We start from the raw sequence: 19,696 nt of genomic DNA, 5'->3' as shown, positions 1-19,696 counted from the left end.
CCACGCCAGTGTCCCAGATGTCTTTCCGGTATTCCCGATGTCCTTTCGGTGTCCGATGTCCTGATTCCTGGGCTGCCACGCCAGTGTCCCAGCCGATGACCTGGGCTGCCACGCCAGTGTCCCAGATGTCCTGCCTGTGTCCAAATGTCCTGCCTGTGTCCAGATGTCCTGCCTGTGTCCAGATGTCCTGCCTGTGTCCAGCTGTCCTGCCTGTGTCCTGAGGTCCACCCTGAGATGACGTCCTTCTGGATCGGTGTCTGATGTTCTCCTGCTGAGCCTGTGCTACGCCTGTGGCCTGAAAGATTGGCTGTCCTAGTATGCCCGTGCCAGATGACCCTGGACTGCATCAACCCGTGATGACTCCTGCCACCATCAGACGCCCATCTAAGCCTGTGGTCCTGATGTCCTGCCTGTGTTCCTGATGTCCTGCCTGTGTTCCTGATGTCCTGCCTGTGTTCCTGATGTCCTGAGGTCCACCCCGAGATGACGTCCTTCTGGGATCGGTGTCTGATGTTCTCCTGCTGAGCCTGTGCTACGCCTGAGGCCTGAAAGATTGGCTGTCCTAGTATGCCCGTGCCAGATGACCTTGGACTGCATCAACCCGTGATGACTCCTGCCATCGTCAGACGTCCATCTAAGCCTGTGGTCCTGATGTCCTGCCTGTGTTCCTGATGTCCTGCCTGTGTTCCTGATGTCCTGCCTGTGTTCCTGATGTCCTGAGGTCCACCCCGAGATGACGTCCTTCTGGGATCGGTGTCTGATGTTCTCCTGCTGAGCCTGTGCTACGCCTGAATAATAAATAACTTGGCACTCAACTAGTATGTGGTGGTAATGAAAGTAGGAAAAAAAATGTTATTACTTGAATAGCAGTCCAGTAAAAAAACGTTTCGGTCATAAAAGACCTTCCTCAGTAAACCGACTGCTGATATGGAATGGAGTATCACTGGACATAGAAAAAATCATATGTGATGATAATGGAGAGCCAAATAGGCTAGGTAGATGTATCTAGCATGCCACGAGTACGGTGGAGTAGAATGAAGTAGGGATAGCAACTAGCACAATAATGCTGGAATATATGTCCATTCTATCAAGAACTGGGATGTACTGGATATATCAATATGGCACAGGATATTCCACAGTGGAGGGAGACAGGATCTCACAAATAAACAATAAGTGGTCAGTGTTTCTGGCCCATTAGTGTGGGAATCATGTGGAGAATTATCCTGGAGTAGGGTAGCCTATATCTGTGGCTCCTGAATGAGGCAGATGCAGGGTGCACATCAACGCGGTGTCCGCCGCTAGTTGAGTCAACTAGCGGCGGACACCGCGTTGATGTGCACCCTGCATCTGCCTCATATAAGCAGTCGGTTTACTGAGGAAGGTGTTTTATGACCGAAACGTTTTTTTACTGGACTGCTATTCAAGTAATAAAATTTTTTTTCCTACTTTCATTACCACCACATACTAGTTGAGTGCCAAGTTATTTATTATTTATACGTTACTGGTGTGGGCAACCTATCTTGAGCACCGACACAGCTGTGCCACGCTATACTTCACTATTGTGCTACGCCTGAGGCCTGAAAGATTGGCTGTCCTAGTATGCCCGTGCCAGATGACCCTGGACTGCATCAACCCGTGATGACTCCTGCCACCATCAGACGCCCATCTAAGCCTGTGGTCCTGATGTCCTGCCTGTGTTCCTGATGTCCTGCCTGTGTTCCTGATGTCCTGCCTGTGTTCCTGATGTCCTGAGGTCCACCCCGAGATGACGTCCTTCCGGGATCGGTGTCTGATGTTCTCCTGCTGAGCCTGTGCTACGCCTGAGGCCTGAAAGATTGGCTGTCCTAGTATGCCCGTGCCAGATGACCTTGGACTGCATCAACCCGTGATGACTCCTGCCATCGTCAGACGTCCATCTAAGCCTGTGGTCCTGATGTCCTGCCTGTGTTCCTGATGTCCTGCCTGTGTTCCTGATGTCCTGAGGTCCACCCCGAGATGACGTCCTTCTGGGATCGGTGTCTGATGTTCTCCTGCTGAGCCTGTGCTACGCCTGAATAATAAATAACTTGGCACTCAACTAGTATGTGGTGGTAATGAAAGTAGGAAAAAAAATGTTATTACTTGAATAGCAGTCCAGTAAAAAAACGTTTCGGTCATAAAAGACCTTCCTCAGTAAACCGACTGCTGATATGGAATGGAGTATCACTGGACATAGAAAAAATCATATGTGATGATAATGGAGAGCCAAATAGGCTAGGTAGATGTATCTAGCATGCCACGAGTACGGTGGAGTAGAATGAAGTAGGGATAGCAACTAGCACAATAATGCTGGAATATATGTCCATTCTATCAAGAACTGGGATGTACTGGATATATCAATATGGCACAGGATATTCCACAGTGGAGGGAGACAGGATCTCACAAATAAACAATAAGTGGTCAGTGTTTCTGGCCCATTAGTGTGGGAATCATGTGGAGAATTATCCTGGAGTAGGGTAGCCTATATCTGTGGCTCCTGAATGAGGCAGATGCAGGGTGCACATCAACGCGGTGTCCGCCGCTAGTTGAGTCAACTAGCGGCGGACACCGCGTTGATGTGCACCCTGCATCTGCCTCATATAAGCAGTCGGTTTACTGAGGAAGGTGTTTTATGACCGAAACGTTTTTTTACTGGACTGCTATTCAAGTAATAAAAATTTTTTTCCTACTTTCATTACCACCACATACTAGTTGAGTGCCAAGTTATTTATTATTTATACGTTACTGGTGTGGGCAACCTATCTTGAGCACCGACACAGCTGTGCCACGCTATACTTCACTATTGTGCTACGCCTGAGGCCTGAAAGATTGGCTGTCCTAGTATGCCCGTGCCAGATGACCCTGGACTGCATCAACCCGTGATGACTCCTGCCATCGTCTGACGTCTGAGTCGTGTACCCTTCCTTGACATGTGGAATCGGGATCCTGACATCATTATGTTTTGTTATGTACTGTGCTATCATTTAAGTAAACTTTGTTTCTTCATACCTGAAGTTGTGCGGTGTAGTCTAGTTCTGCATATCTACATCTTGTTCACATGCTCAGCTGCCGCAGACCCTGCTCGCTGCCGTTCCCTAGTCTGGGTAGGTCCAGGTTACTCTGTGGTCCAGTGAGTCCACATTGCGTCCCCTTTTGGGACGCTCGCCCACGTCGTCAAGGTCTGGCGACGTGGAGGTGTCGGCTCGGCCACGTTTGTGGTCGCAGCCGTAACAATTACATCCTGATTCTGTTCTGCAGTATCTATTGGACGCTGACTGAAGAGACGATGGAGGTTTAATACAAAGCAGATCTATACTCATCAACTCATGTGTGAGATATAATGAGTTCAGGAGCACAAAACCAAGCCTCATGAATTCACTATTTCTGACACCTGTCCAGGTGAGTATAGATATACCTTATATGACCTCCCTCGTATCTTCAGTTTGTGTGAAATAAATTACGTAGACTGAAGAGAAAATGGAGGTTATACAAGGCAGTTCTCTACTCAACAGGTCAGGTGTCATAACTAATGAGTTTTTGGACACATGACCTGTTGAGTATAGTTCTGCTTTGTATTGCCGCCATTGTCTCTTCAGTCTGCAACACAGATTAAGCAGACTGAATAGCTTATGGAGAAAATACTAGTAATATTATTTTTCCCACCTCATAGCTCAATACCAAACACACAAAGCTGAAGTGTTGTACTCAATAAATACTGGAGCTATAAGGTGACAAAAAAACAAAGTGTATGGCGCAGTGTGTTTATTAAGCGCACGGTGTGTGTTGCCGGCGGCGAAATACACAAATAACCAAACAGTATTGGGGAAAAAACATTATCATTTATTTTTAAACAAAAATTAACTGCGCCTGCTTGCGGTAGAGTCACGGAACTATGGGGTGTGTAGCTGTGAGGCCTGGCTAAGTGTGGACGACGCAGGGGTGGCAGGAGAAGGGGCAATTAAAGTAGTGGGGTTTGGGAGTTTGAGAGAAGAAGGCAGAGACACACTGGAAGGGTGAGACAAACCTGACATTATAGACACATTGGGAGGTGAGGGGGGAGGAATTGAGATAGTCCGCTGTTTCTATTTCCCTTTTTAGGATCGGCGCTGCTGTCTGGGGAGCCTCGGTGGGCTCATTTCTTGCGGCCTGGTCATGGTAGCCGACCTGTCAGGGTCAGTGTGCCGCTGCTGCTGCATGGTTGTGGTGGGAGAGCGGAAGGCCATGCCAGGGTCCTGCTGCTGAATGGTGGTGGGGAAGGCCATGCCTGGGTCCTGCTGCATGGTTGTCGTGGGAGAGCGGAAGGCCATGCCAGGATCCTGCTGCTGTTGCATGGTTGTGGTGCGGAATGCCATGCCAGGGTCCTGCTGCTGTTACACGGTTATGATGCGGAAGGCCATGCCAGGGTCCTTCTGCTGCATGGTGGTGGCAGCGGAGGAGGTCCAAGCAGGAGCAGTTGTCATGGTGGTGGCGGTGGGCTGTCCAACAGCACTCGGCATGGTGGTGGTGCTGTAGTGGTGTCTGGCAGTGCTTGAAATGGTGGTGGCCGTGCAGTCGTTTGCAGCAGAGGTCGGCATTGAGGTCAATCGTGACAGTGTTGGCACAGGTGGAAATGCTGCCACTGTCTGCTGAAAATACCGACTCTGCTGCATAGCCTGCATGTAAGCAGCATTGCAGGCCCGCATGACACTAAGCTGGAGATCAGGAGTAAGGTGTTCCGACATGCCCTTCTCTAATTGATTGAAAAAATGATGTGCTGGCCTCTGGAGGTCGGCTTTCACTTGGTCAAGGCTTTTGGTGACCTCCTGGATAAGTGTATTCATATGGTTTATGGCACTATCCAGTCGGTCACCCATCGCCTTGAGTCCATCATGAAAGACCGAGCTCAAGTGCAAAAACTCGGGCATGAGTGACCTGTCCGAGGCCTTCTGCCGTTGCCGGGAAGAGCCCCCCAAAAAAGAGGCAGAGGACTGGGACAGGGGAACACCTGATAGACCAGCTTCGTGGTCTCCAGTTAGTGTGGCAGGCCCACTGGCTGCAGCGCTGCTGGATGGCTGGGATGGGTCCGTGGCTGTCTGATGAAGGACTGCTCCAGAACCTGGGTCAACAGTGCTGCTCCATGTGCTGTGAAAAAGGAAGAAAAAAAAACATTACTACCAAAAATTTACAATAGTAAAGTACCAACTCCTGTGGAATAGAAAAATACAGCTTAGGCAATACAACACAACCCATTACACCACAAAAAATACTTTGTTCTCTGTGGGCAAGGACCGGCCTCAAAAATGCAAGGATGCGGTGATATTTGTATTTGCGGATCCTTGCTCCAGAACCACTAGGAACCCGGCTCTCTTGACGAAGGTCCTTGTTGAAGCGATCCTTCATCTAACACCAACGTGTTTTGACTTTGAGCACTGCTGAAAAATATATATAATGATTAGACTATGCACTTTTGACCGTGATCACACAACTGTGTGTGATGAGAGAAACTGTCAGGAGTTTCTCTCATCACACACAGTTGTGTGATCCTGGCCAAGGTCACTGCTGCAGCACACCGCATTGCAATACTTACAAAATGCATTTTGGACCTGAGTCAGGGCGTTGTCCCAGCCATCCCACATCGCATTGGCCACCTCATTCCATAGCCGCCAGATCGTCACTTTGTCCGAGTGCTGTGAAACCCGGGTGTCCCACAACGGGACTCACTCATGGACCAGGGAGATTAGGAGGTCATTTTCAATGAGGTCCTCATCCCGTTCTGGAACCTAAAAAATAAATAAATACATTAATGTTGGCGACATTAACATAAGGAAACGAAAGAAAACAGAGACAGAGAACTGGCATGAATATTCGAAGTCAAGAAAAAAAGGAGTCAAGAAGATAAAGGTAAAGAAAGAGGAATGTAAAGAAATTAACAGTGAAGAATAGTAAAGTCAATGATACAATAAACAGTCAGCCAGGTATACTTACACGCTGCCGCCTTGCCACCCAAGCGTGTCCACGCTGCTCCTGCACAGCTTCTGCCACAGTGGAAGAACTGCTCTAAAGGAAAAAAAAAATTTGTCACGTGTAGATGTGACAGAGAAGACTTACCAATCTGAAGAGGTGAGTACTCGCTTCACTTTCAATTCCACCTTGTGCAGGCCCAAGCTGTTGCTCCTCAGAAGAAGATGACATTCTGATGCAAGCAGCAAGAAAAAAAAGACAGAAATTAGGACATATAGAGACAGAAAATAGAAAATAAAGATATTGGCTTTGATACTCACATTGTTCAGAGTGTGGTTTCCACCAAGGTGCTTTCCTGCGTCTGCTCTTGTTCCCAGTCTGCTGAGTAGTGACCTGCCAATGCCCACTCCCTCCTCTTATCAGTTTGTAGGTGGAGGGTGGCTAATCAGTGTCTAGACATATTTTCCTGTGGTACAACGCATGCGTTCACAAACGCAAGCAAACGCATGTGCTTGCAAACGCATGCGTTCACATAGGCCGTAATGCGTTATTTTGACGCATTCCTTCCGCTAAAAATCGCATACGTTTCTAGGTGGCAAATTGATGCCTCTGAAATTACTACATGTAGCGTTTACCGCACCAAGCCGCAGACGACGAAACGACGCATGCGTCGTCAAACGCGGCAAAACGCAACCAATCGCAGGCACCTGCATCCCTAATGTTAAAGATAGGAATACACGACGCATGTGGAAAATTGCGGCACAAACGCTGCGGACACAACCGCAAATGTGAAACCAGCCTAAGCAAGCTCCGGTCAAAACTGGCACAGAACTCCTTTAGAAAAAAAAAGGCTATACCATCTTTGCAACCATTTTTTTATTGCTCCAGTGGATTAAAACTGAAAATGAAATGATTTGGAAAATAATCTTCAATAAACATTTCCTATTGTTTTTTCCTATCATACCTAAATTAACCAACACTTTTCCATAGTAAGAGAAAATAAACAAATTAATTAGCAGTCTTATTGCCTTCCATTGGCTACCACTCACCACATAATACAGCTCTGGCAACAATTAAAAGACCATTGCAAAATGTTCAGTTTGTCTGATTTTTCTCTTTATAGGTATATTTTTGAGTAAAATGTAAATTGTTCTTTTATTCTGTAAACTACTGACAATATGTCTCCGAAGTTCCAAGCAATAAATTTTGTATTTATTTTCTGAAAATGAGAAATGGTCAAAATAACAAAAAAAGCATTGCTTGCAGACCTCAAATACAGGTCCTTCTCAAAAAATTAGCATATAGTGTTAAATTTAATTATTTACCATAATGTAATGATTACAATTAAACTTTCATATATTATAGATTCATTATCCACCAACTGAAATTTGTCAGGTCTTTTATTGTTTTAATACTGATGATTTTGGCATACAACTCCTGATAACCCAAAAAACCTGTCTCAATAAATTAGCATATTTCACCCGTCCAATACAATACTGTAATGCAAAAAAAAACAAGTTTATAATCATTTAGAAACAGCAATACTAATGTTTCAACTCAGGAAGAGTTCAGAAATCAATATTTTGTGGAATAACAATGATTTTTAATCCCAGCTTTCATGCGTCTTGGCATGCTTTCCACCAGTCTTTCACACTGCTTTTGGGTGACCTTATGTCACTCTTGGTAGAAAAATGTAAGTGGTTCTTCTTTGTTTGATGGCTTGTGACTATCCAGCTTCCTCTTGATTACATTCCAGAGGTTTTCAATGGGGTTCAGATCTGGAGATTGGGCTGGCCATGACAGGGATTTGATGTGGTGGTCCTTCATCCACACAATGATTGACCTGGCTGTGTGGCATGGCGCATTGTCCTGCTGGAAAAAACTGTCCTCAGAGTTGGGGAACATTGCCTGAGCAGAAGGAATCAACTGTTTTTCCAGCATAACCTTGTATGCGGCTTGATTCGTACGTCCTTCACAAATAACAACTTGCCCAATTCCAGCCTTGCTGAAGCATCCCCAGATCATCGCGGATCCTTTACCAAATTTCACAGTGGGTGCAAGACATTGTGGCTTGTACGCTTCTCTAGGTCTCCGCCTAACCATTAGATGACCAGATGTTGATCTGGAAATGCTTCAGCATTTGGCACAGGTGATTTTAATTAGCAGGAGACTGCAAAGATAGTGGTCCAGCCCTTTTAATGCTCCTTTCATTTGGTGTGGGTACTGTGTGGCGGCCATTGTTGCTGTGGTTTTATGCTTGTGATGCAGAGCGGTCTTGCAGCATGGGCACTGTGGAGCACCAGGCCGTCTGCCCTGCCGGTGATTGTCCCTGTGGCGGTGGTCGGCACATGGCTCCGCTCCATTAGGGTCATAGGGACCCACTAAGAGGTTTGCCATGACGTGGCAGTGGCCTTCATACAGTCTGATGAGAGAGTTAAACTAAAAACCTCATGTTCAGTTAGATATATTTTTGCCTAGCGGCATTAAATCAATGTATGATTTTTGAAGGTGCTGTCCATTCTCTTTTTCAGCATAATAGAGTAGGAAGGGACCTCCTGGGTCATCTGGTCCAACCCACTGCTCAATGCAGGATTCACTAAATCATCCAAGATTTGCAGCAAATCAAAAATCCAGAAAATCCAATCTGAATCTATCTAACTCTTATTATCAACCAAATCCAGCAAAGCCAGTCACTATATCTAAATTAAAACTTAACATTTAATATGCATACCTAAAAGACATAAATACACCACAGAATAAGTGCTCATAGTTCCCAGTGTACTATAATAAAAATGGCACAATCTCACCCAAGTTGTTGTTTCCCGGCACTCAGAAGTTTCCTACAGCGCAATGATGTCCAAGACCAGGAGATGGGGAGAAGAGAAAAAAAGACCACGGGGGGGGGGGGGGGGGGGAGGGGAGACACGGGGGCCTATTTTCCCTGTCGTGCCCTCTGTAACCAACTCCCGCCCTTACAAGGGCAGTACCCAAGTGTGAGCCTGTTTTATGATGCCCATGATCAAATATAGCCACCCTGAAAAAGTGTCTTCCCTACGCGTTTCCCCTCCCGTTTGGGGGGTTCATCAGGGGAAGTTATCCAGGCTAAAAAATCGAGGTCTACTGCAGTGGCAAGATATGACCTCTCTATACGCCAAACTCCTCTGTGTGAGAAGAAAATAGTGACCACTTGGGTGAGATTGTGCCATTTTTATTATAGTACACTGGGAACTATGAGCACTTATTCTATGGTGTATTTATGTCTTTTAGGTATGCATATTAAATGTTAAGTTTTAATTTAGATATAGTGACTGGCTTTACTAAATCATCCAAGACAGATGTCTATCCAGCCTCTTATTGAAGACTTCCGTTGAAGAAGTACTCACCACTTCTTGTGACAGCCTGTTCCACTCATTGATCACCAATAACTGTCAAAAAATTTTCTAATATCTAACCTATATCTCTCCCTTTCAGTTTTATTCCATTGCTTCTCATGTCTCCATGTGCAAATGAGAATAAAGCTGATCCCTCTACACTGTGACATCCATTGAGATATTTGTAGATGGCTATTAAGTCTCCTCTCAGTCTTCTCTTTTGCAAGTTAAACATTCGTAAAACCTCTAACCGTTCCTTATAGTACATTGTTTGCAAACCAGTCACTATCCTGGTAGCTCTTCTCTGAACTTGCTCCAGTTTGTTCATGGTGTTTTTTTTAAATGTGGTGCCCAGAACTGGACACAGTATTCCAGATGAGGCCTGACCAAGGAGGAAAAGAGGGGGATAATTACTTCATGCGAACTAGACTCTATGCTTTTGTTAATGCAACCCAGAATTGTGTTTGTCTTTTTTGCTGCTGCATCTCGCTGTTGACTCATGTGTAGTCTGTGATCTATTAGTATACCCAAGTCTTTATCACATGCGCTGTTGCTCAGCCTTATTCCTTCCATTGTGTATATTTTATTCATTTTTCTTCCCCAGATGTAGGACTTTGCATTTCTCCTTGTTAATAACCATTCTGTTAGCTGCTGCTCACAGTTCCAGTTTGTTTAGATCTTTTTGATTTCTCTCATTTAAACTAAGCCAATAGTCATTTGGGGGACTAGGAAAAATACACTTTTGATGAAGAAAATACTGCCTTTATTTGTCTAAAAAAATGTATTTTGATATGCAAATTAAGTCTCTCTGTGCAGCCTTGTCATGGCCAAGAGACATGGTGCACTATTCCACTCCTCAATTAGCATGGACCGCTATGAGCACTGCATGAAAAGCATCCTCCGGTATGGGGGCATATAGTGTAACAGTAGAAGCCAGTGCACACTCTCTCAGACTTCTGCTCAGCCCTCTGATACAGACTTCAGAGAGATGAGGAGAAGGTGGAGGATCGTGTTGATGCAGCAGAGAAGAGAGATTTATGAGCACTGATGTTGTGTCCTGCTGTTATTAGTGATAGACAGTCCGGTTCTTTATGGTAATCTGGATCACTTGGCTCTGCTCACCAAAAAGAGCTGGTAATGAAAATTTCCAGGAAAAAGAAAAGCTCAGATAGGGTCTTATCTCACGATTTACAAGTGTCGCATTAGCAAAGATCGTGGTGTAGTGAAAGTGTATATGCCAGCTGCTGCAGATCCACAGGTCGACACGCGACCATAACAGAAATGTTATAAAGGAAGATTTGTGGATTATGTCCGCGCTGCTTGCCAATTCGAAGCCAGACGTAGTGAAGGAATTAATGGTGATTTATTCAACGCATCTATATGACTCCTTCTTCAGGAAAAAACACATCAACATGCCGTATGTTGATGTGGTATTTCCTGAAGAAGGAGTCATTTAGACTCTGAAATGCCTTGAATAAATCACCATTAATTCTTTCACAATGTCTGGCTTCGAATTGGCAAGCAGCGAGGACATCATCCACAAATCTTCCTTTATAACACACCAAAAAGAGCTGGATCTTTTAGATCCCTATTAAATATGTGTTAAACCAAGAGGAACACACATTTAAGATGAAATCAATGCAGCCAAAACCCCATCCGAGATTTCGACCGACGAACACCGTCATTTTACACCCAGTGAGAGTCATTGAGGTTAGGTAAGGAAGGACATTAAGGTTAGATTCCCAAGGAGTTTTTCTTGAGTTTTTTATGTATTTTAGAAAAAAATGCAAGTAACCTATTTTATATACCATAAAACACTCCTCAAAAACTCATCGTAGGAATGTAGCCTTCGTGGTTCTATAACTATAGGCTAAGTTTAAGTAATTATTGTGGATGAGATTCCCTTTTACTACTACAGCCTATTGTTGATTTCCGCATACATGCATACACTGTGGGCATTATTAATGAAATTTCCCTTGGACAAAAAGCTATATTATTGAATCACTACTTAAGACATGTATTAATATATACCTTTTATTTACAGTTCCATTCATTAAACACTTTGCGGATTTGGAGATCCTGCACTTAGCATTAAAATACTATGCAGATTTTAATGGTCTGATGAGCTCCCTGTCTGGATGTAAGAAGCTGACAGAACTGAGCTTCTTTGGATCTTTACTTCGGGAAGATAATATGGCTGCTCTTGGTAATACTTTTTAACCAAAATGATAACAATAATTTAGCATGGAGTCCCTGAAATAAATAACACTTTTTTATATATTAGTAGTTATTAATTCAAAGGTGTGCTGGGTTTAACCCCTTTATGCCTGGCCTATTGTGGTCTTTAATAACAACAAACTTTTTTGCACCAATTTAGGGTAAGAATAAATATGCAATTGTCTCTTCAGAGTTGAAGAGGACTAGAACTCTAGCGCCACCTATTGGAATCCTAAACGTCAATATCGGCTCTTTAACGAGTTTTGTAATATGAATTAGGATAAAAGCCAAACCAGAATCTCAATTTGCAGAAGCAGTGTTTCGAGGTGTTGCCCCTCATCAGTACAAAGTTTAGCTTTTAGCTGCTTCCAATAAGTGGTGATAGGTCTCTTCCTCTCTGAAGAGACTATTTGCATATTTAATTTCCCAGAGGAGCATGCATGGCTTATAAGTATTTGCACTCTGACATGCCAGGCTTGGCTTGTCACTCTCTACAAGGAAAAACATTACTGTACATTTCGTCACTAATCTAGCTAAAGCCAGCAATGTTATGTGTATCCATGAAATCTTCCAGCCCTTTTCTAAAAGCTGTTATAGTGTCTGCCATTACTACCTCCTGTGCTAGGGCATTCCACAGTGTGACTGCTCTAACTGTAAAGAACCCTTTCCTGTTTAGCTGCCAGAATCTCTTTTCTTCCACCCATAAGGCTACGTTCACATTTGCGTTGTGCGCCGCAGCGTCGGCGACGCAACGCACAACGCAAATGTAAACGCATGCACAACGCAGCGTTTTGTGACGCATGCGTCCACTTTTGCATGGTTTTGGGCGCAGAAAAAACTGCAACTTGCTGCGTCCTCTGCGCCCTGACGCATGCACCACAGTGACGCATGCGTCACAAAACGCAAGTGCAACGCATGTCCATGCGCCCCCATGTTAAATATAGGGGCGCATGACGCATGCGGCGATGCTGCGGCGCAGAACGCTAATGTGAACGTAGCCATAATGAGTGCCCCCTGGTCCTCAGTACGGTCCTTGGAAGGAACAAGTCATGCACCAGTCCTCTGTACTGACCACACATGTATTTATATATGTAAATGAGATCCCCTCTGAGGTGCCTTTTTCTAAGCTATTTACCCTATCAGTAGTGTTGAAATTAATAAATTATTAATTATTTTTGTATTCTCCCCAACAGCTGCCACATTGAAGAATTTTACATCTCTGAAAATTCTAAATTTGGATCGACTTATAATCTTTGGAGCAGAGACTGCTGAAATGTTCGGTATACTGTTTTTGAAAGTTGTAATAGTCTGGGTTTTTTATAATTGTAATTTTTGTTAAGTTTTATAAATTTTTAACAATCAATATAAGCATGAAATATTGAGATTTTAACAAGCAAAATAAACAAAGAAAAGAATCAATGAGGATAGGGTACATTAAAGTTTAACTGATGGAAAACATTTTCCTCTACTGGCATCTAAACATATTGCAAACTAAAAGAATAAAAGACTCAAGTTCCAAATAAAAAACGTTATATATTATTTATACCCAATGCCATAATAAACCAAACCCCATCCACTTATCAAATTCAAATTTTTTTAACAATCGACAAACAGAAGACAGGACACCCACACATTAAGGGGTGGGAAAAAAGGGTACAGTAATCCAAAAAGGTCCTAGGTATTGTTTTGGTAAGAGAGGAATGGTCTGTTTCCATTTGAAATAGATGAAACATCTAGCTGTGGTTAACATATGCAATAATAATTTATATAAGTTCTTCCCCATCCCGCTATGAGAAACTTTTAGCAAATAGATTGCAGGGTCCAGCTCAACTTCCACAAAAAGTACTGTACCTTTTGTGTTAAAACTTTTACTAATTCCCAAAATCCAACCACCTGGCAAGACCATATTGAGAAGCAGTTGCTGAGCCACATCGCCATCAAATATTCAGATACTGGGAGTTCAGTTTATGGAGGTGCTCTGGGGCGTAGTACCAAAACATCAAAATCTTATATTGATTCTCTTTATTTAACAAATAGAGGATTTGGTTGCTTTGTCCCAAATATGCTGTCAACTTTGTGAGAACAGCTCATTCCAAAGGAGAGACTCCCATTTAATCATATAGGTGTGTTTCTTCAGAGGATCCTCTTAAGGAGAGTTTATAGTCTTAAAAGTATCAGATATCAACCCCTTCGTTGACGAACCCTTTCTACATAACTTCTCAAACTCAGTTGGTTGGGAGACATTCATTGAGCCAACTAGTGAAAATGCTAGGTGCTTAATCTGCATAAATTGGAAGAATTCTCTATTGATTACAGAGAATTTAGATTTAAAAAGTTCAAAAGAGAGAATTTCCAATGTGTCCTTGTCAACCAAGTCCACGTATCTGAAAAGTCCAGCTGAAATCCACGGATGGACCATTGTTGGTTCTAATCTATTTGGGATCAGGGGGTGATAAATAAAGGATATCATTGGAAAACTAGGAGAGGCCAGATCATAGCGCTTCATACTTGAGAGCCAAACTTCTCTTGACTTCTCTTGTAATCTTCATTGGGCCCAGTAGGGTAAATGGTGCAATAATAGACTTAGTTGTCCACAAAAGGGAGTTCAGGTAACTAGGAGCCAGCCATAACTTTTCTATTTTGGCCCAGTTATTGTAAGCCCATAACGAAGCCCATGAAGGAATCCTTCTTAGGTGAGACGCCCAATAATATTAAGTTGTTGAAGTCTTGTTATTTTGCAAAAGAATTGAAAAATGTAGTAAGCACATTACAGCGAATTCTTTTGTCCATTAGTTGTACCTCCCCATAAGCTTCTGGTAGGATAAGATAATTTCATGTTTCTGACTTTTTCCTAAACAGGTGATAAAAGATTCACTTGTGGAGTTACCAATCACATGATAGATGCCACTTACAGTATTGGGGCTGTCTGTTTTCCATCATTGTTATAGTATAAAATAGCATAACAAAAAAAAGCAGCTTTCGTTTAGTGAACTTGGCCCATCCATGCATTAATCCTGCATATGACATTACATACACAACTTTCCACCGAAATATCAGTTGAGTGCAAAGGATTTCTGAAGCAGGGGTCAATGTAAAGCAAAATTTTGAAGCACTTGGAACTGTCCAAGGCTAAGCGCATATGGAGTCTTTTTGCACAGTTTTCAGAGTAAAAACTCAGAAGAAACTGAGTGTCCAGTTTTTGAGGAAGATTTGGAAAGTTTCCGCTCTTTTTCTGCTCCTAAAAAAGCTCAGAGTACAGCGCCCCCTACCCCCCCTCCCCCCCCCCCAAGAAAAATAGAACCCTTAAAGTCCATGCCCACCTCATGAAGACTGTACTCAGTTTTTTTGGCACTTTTAAATTACAATGAATGATGTGAAAAGTCACATTTTGTATGCGTTGTGATTTGCGACTTATTTGTGTTGTGATTCTGCCTATCAGTATGTCTGGATGTAGTGGGTGACAGTTCAGAAGTTCAATCTAGGGCAGGGGCGTGCTGACCTGTCAGTGTGTTCAGCCATCCAATCATGGCCAGGGTTTCTTCCATGTGTTTGGAGTAATTACCTGACTACTTAGATGGCTCTCAGTCTCCAATTACTGCCAGTTGTAGCTTAGCTGAAGTGATGTCTGCTTGCTCGGTACTATGTGTTCCTGTATTTTGATCTTAGTTGCCCAACCTTGGACCTTGCCTTTGACCATTCATTTTCCATTTTGCCCTGTCCCTTTCTCTTGATCTATTAGACGATGCAAGTATTGCCTTGTTAGGTGAGACACTGAGTTAAATTGATTAGAGAAAAATTAATTACTTTCCAATTCTGAAAATTTTCTGAGCTTGAATCAAAGATGTGCAATAACTAGTAGAACTTCACAATATTGTATAATCCTCCTACTTTCTTGTTTGAATTCTGATTCACATGTAAATATCCAGCTATAAAATGTATTTTTCAGAAAGCCTATCCTATGGTCAGGGTTTTCAAGAGAATTTTTAATCACTCCTATTATAGTTTGAAATGAAAATCGAATCCTAAATTACACCCAAAATGTAAGACAAGCCAGACCCCTTTAGTGTCACATGAAATGCATAGAGAGAGGAAGAGTCTGGGAAAGAAATTGAAGTGAGAAATCACACAGACCCTTTCAGGCCCAGTTCCGCTCAAAAGCCATGAGTCTGCTGAAGGCCCCCTTACCTGTCAGGAGGGCACTCCTGTGAACAACAGCTTATTGCTCGTGCTCACAACTATGATTTTTTGCTATATAAAGCAGTACTCTAGCATTTTTGCATATTGCACAAGCGACTAGATGATCACATGTCCAAGTTCCCTAAGGAGACTAACAAGTACAGTGAAAAATACTGTTAATAATATTTAATATATACACACACACACATATCCATTATATATGTTCAAATCACACCCTTTCACCCCCATTAAAAATAAAGAAATAAAACAAAATAAAATACACGTGGTATAATTATGTCTGTAAAAGTCGGATCTATCAAAACATTAAATTAATTAACCCAATCGGTAAACAGCATAATGAGAAAAAAATTCTTAACGTCAAAATTGTTTTCTGGCCACCACTGCAAAAAAAAATGCAATTAGAGGTGATCAAAACATCATTTCTCATAGTACCCAAAATGGTATCAATAAAAACGTTGCATCAGGGCATAAAAAATAAGCCCTCACACAGTCCCATTGACCAAAAATTAAAAATGTTATGGGTCTCAGAAATTAGTGGCACAAGCAATTTTTTTTTTTACAAATTTCAAATTATTTGGTGCTAATTGAATAAAAAAAAACTATTACTACGCTTATTTGGTATCTCACTAATCGTACTGTCCAGGAGAATCGTATGTTCTTCATTTGAGAAAAATGTTAACCAGACTCTGATCAGAGTGTGGTCAGAGTGTAAGTAAAGTGGGATCCGTTTATCTCAGATGTGGAGAATTTAAAAAAAAAATCTCCATCCTCTTAATTCTGTCTGTCCGTAAAAATCAGATGTCATTTGAGTGCGGTCCAATGTTTTCCATAGACATAAGTGGGCGGTGCCATCATATTAGAGACAAATTGTGTATGCTGCGATTTTTTTTCCACGGATCGACCAGGTCCAAGGAAAAAAATCAGACATGTGCACCGCCCCGAAGAATAAGATTTGTCTGAGTACAATCTGATGTTTAGACAGATCACCCTCACACCGAAACTACAGTTGTCTGCTCAAGACCAAAGTGATCTAAACAAAAAATGAATGATACCTGCTGTCACCCATCAGGATCCTGCACAGGCGGTGTTCGCTGGCATTAGGAGTGATGACATCATTGTTCTCTGCAACCACAGGACCATTGCGTTCTGTAATTAATAGATGACAGCAGTCAGGTGACTTGAATCATGAATCATTGTATGCTTTTCTGATGGCACTCTGCTCAAGACACCTGACTGTTGTAGCGTGACGCTGAGTCACTCTTCACAGGCAAGCTGTAAGACAGGGTAGTCATGAGGTCTGAGGTCAGATACCAGGGGGCTCATAGTACAGAGGGGTAAATCAAAGGCATTGTCAGGAAAGAGACCAGGCTCAAATGCTAGAAGAGTACGTCAAAATCAGGAAGTACAACAAGCAGATAGTCAAAGGTCTGGGGTGAGATACCGGAAGTCAGAGAGTGTCGAAGGCAGAAGGGATAATCTACGAGAATTGTCACAACAGATCCTAGGTCATCAACAAGATCAGAAGTCAGACACAGAGCAAGCACACACACCTAACTAAAGCAAAACTATAGCTGACAATCTACTGCTCACACCAAGCCAGCTAAATAGCTAGCAAATCATTAGAGGAAAGGAGGCACCTGGGAAAACACCTGCAGACTAGACCAGATTGAGCAGCAGGGCTGACAGCCCAGCACACCCCATGATCAGATTGGATGACTGGACTCACAAAACCGACAGTCCAGCACCCTTCAGGTTCCATAGAGCGGCTGAGTTGTTACTCACAGCATCCCTAGGCCACACAGTCAGTTATGAAACCAGGACATGTACTGTAGCTTACTACAGAAACAAATGGTCTTTGGCTAGAGAGCACAGTGATGGCATCACTCTTGGCACCAGGGAACACCACAGAGCGACCTGTGCAGAATCCTGATGGGTCACAGCAGGTATCATTTATTTTGTTATTTTTAGTGAATCTGAGCCACAGTGCAATATTGTATTTAGCCCAAACAAAACTCCTAAAGGGGTGTTCTCAAGTTTAAAAGATATACCTTATCCACGGGATAACTTTCTGATCACCAGGGGTCTGACTTCCATGGCTCCCATTGATCCTGAGAATTAGGACTCTGAAGAACCCCAGCAGAATGGAGTGGAGGTCGATCATGCGCACTAATGCTCCAGTTCTTCTTAATGGGAGCACTAGAGATTGATAAGCACAAAACTCCTATTAGATTGAATGGACTGTTAGTGTGCATGATTGACCTCTGCTCCATTCAGCCAGGGTTGTTCAGAATACTGATTCTCGGGGGCGGTCGGGGCCATATCAGTCAGACCCCAGCGATCACAAAGTTATCCCGTGGATAAGTGATATCTTTTAAACTTGAGAACACTCCTAGGGCTTTTGTTACAGTATTCAATACCATTAGCAATATACTTTGTCTACAGTATGAATGTATTATTTACAAGTTTGTATAATTGGATGTAATTTTCACAGGAAAAGTGGCGAGAGATGGCTTTTTGAAAAGGTTGCATAATCTTGAGTTACAATCCAACCACATGATCTCTGAATCTGGATGGACGACTTTTTTCGAAACAGCTGCAGACATGCCGGAGCTAACCTTACTGAACTTGATGAGGTTGGAGGCTCTCCCAATAAAGAGTCAAGCCACTACTGTCACTTCCTTTGTCCGATTTGTGTCTCGCATGCCAAGTCTCATCACAATATGGATGGTGGGATGGCAGCTAGATAAAGATGACTTCAGCCTGTTTAACAACATGAAGGAGAAACATCCTCAATCCACAAGTTTAGAAATTATTTGGCAAATACCATTTCCCTTTACACCAAATATAGAGAATTAAAAGTATAAGGCTATGATTTATTATTATACAAGAAAAGTAATCAGAAATAAAGTAGATTTCATCAGTTACTCTCCGATCAATTATTGAATGCATTTACTGAACATGCATTTCAGTAAGCCAACATTTCGGATTTTAAAATTATTTTTCAAGCTGGTGTTATAAAGTATTCTAATTTACTGAGATAATTACTTTTGGATTTTCATTGGCTATAAGCCATAATCATCAACATTAACAGAAATAAAGACCTGAAATAGATCACTCTGTTCGTAATGACTCTATATAATATGAGTTTCACTTTTTGTATTGAAGAACTGAAATAAAATAACTTTTTGATGATATTCTAATTTAGTGAGAAGCAGTTGTATATAACTGAATGATAGGGACCCACTAAGAAGTTTGCCGTGACGTGGCAGTGGGCTTCATACAGTCTGATCAAAATGTTAAACTAAGAACCTCATGTTCAGTTATATATATTTTTGCCTATCAGCATTAGATCAATGTATGATATTTGGAGGTGCTGTCCAATCTCTTTTTCAGCAGAGGATTTCATGATTCCTGACCAGAGGCTGCTCTGACCTGACCTTTGTCTTGTGCGTCACACAGCCTGTTCTTCTCCTACTGCATGTCCTCTGAAATTTAGGATCGGTCGTGAGTCTGGCAGCTGCCATCTCGGAATCCTGACAGAGCACTGTAGATAAAGCATACCTTTTATTGTATAAAGGTTTTTAGAAAAGTGTTTAGTATGTAAATGTCTATTATTTCTTTTGCAATGAGGGAACGGAAAAGGAAAGTCAGCTCACCGGGTTCAGATTCACCTTGTTAGGATGAAATTCATCGCACGGAGCCGCCCTAGTCCGGGTAGTATAGACAATGCAGAAAAAGAGCAAGGTTCTCCAGCAATCAGAGGTATGATTTCACATTTATTGGTACATTTAAAACAAAAATGACTGAAAAACCACAGGGGACCCACAGAAAACCAATGCGTTTCGGCTATCAAGCCTCAATTTGTTTTTTTATGAAAAGTATAGCAAGCTTATATACCTCCTCCTGCTAGTCACATATGTGCATATTCATTAACAACTAAGAGCCAATAATTA

General features: G+C 42.5%; 1 protein-coding gene across 1 annotated transcript in view; it reads left to right on the top strand.

The window, feature by feature from the left end:
* The window catches only part of LOC143793612 (baculoviral IAP repeat-containing protein 1-like), a 119,010-nt gene extending 100,209 nt beyond the window's left edge, over nt 1-18,801 (top strand). The window contains exons 9-11 of the mRNA XM_077280677.1: nt 11,374-11,535; nt 12,740-12,826; nt 18,235-18,801. Coding sequence (XP_077136792.1) covers nt 11,374-11,535; nt 12,740-12,826; nt 18,235-18,599 — 614 coding nt within the window. The 3' untranslated portion in view covers nt 18,600-18,801. The remainder of the gene's footprint in view (nt 1-11,373; nt 11,536-12,739; nt 12,827-18,234) is intronic.
* The last annotated feature ends 895 nt before the right edge of the window (nt 18,802-19,696 follow it).

The sequence above is a fragment of the Ranitomeya variabilis genome, chromosome 1 (assembly GCF_051348905.1).
Source record: "Ranitomeya variabilis isolate aRanVar5 chromosome 1, aRanVar5.hap1, whole genome shotgun sequence".
NCBI lineage: Eukaryota > Metazoa > Chordata > Amphibia > Anura > Dendrobatidae > Ranitomeya > Ranitomeya variabilis.
The sequence above is the reverse complement of the archived record's forward strand: the minus strand, read 5'-3'. Positions and strand labels throughout refer to the sequence as shown.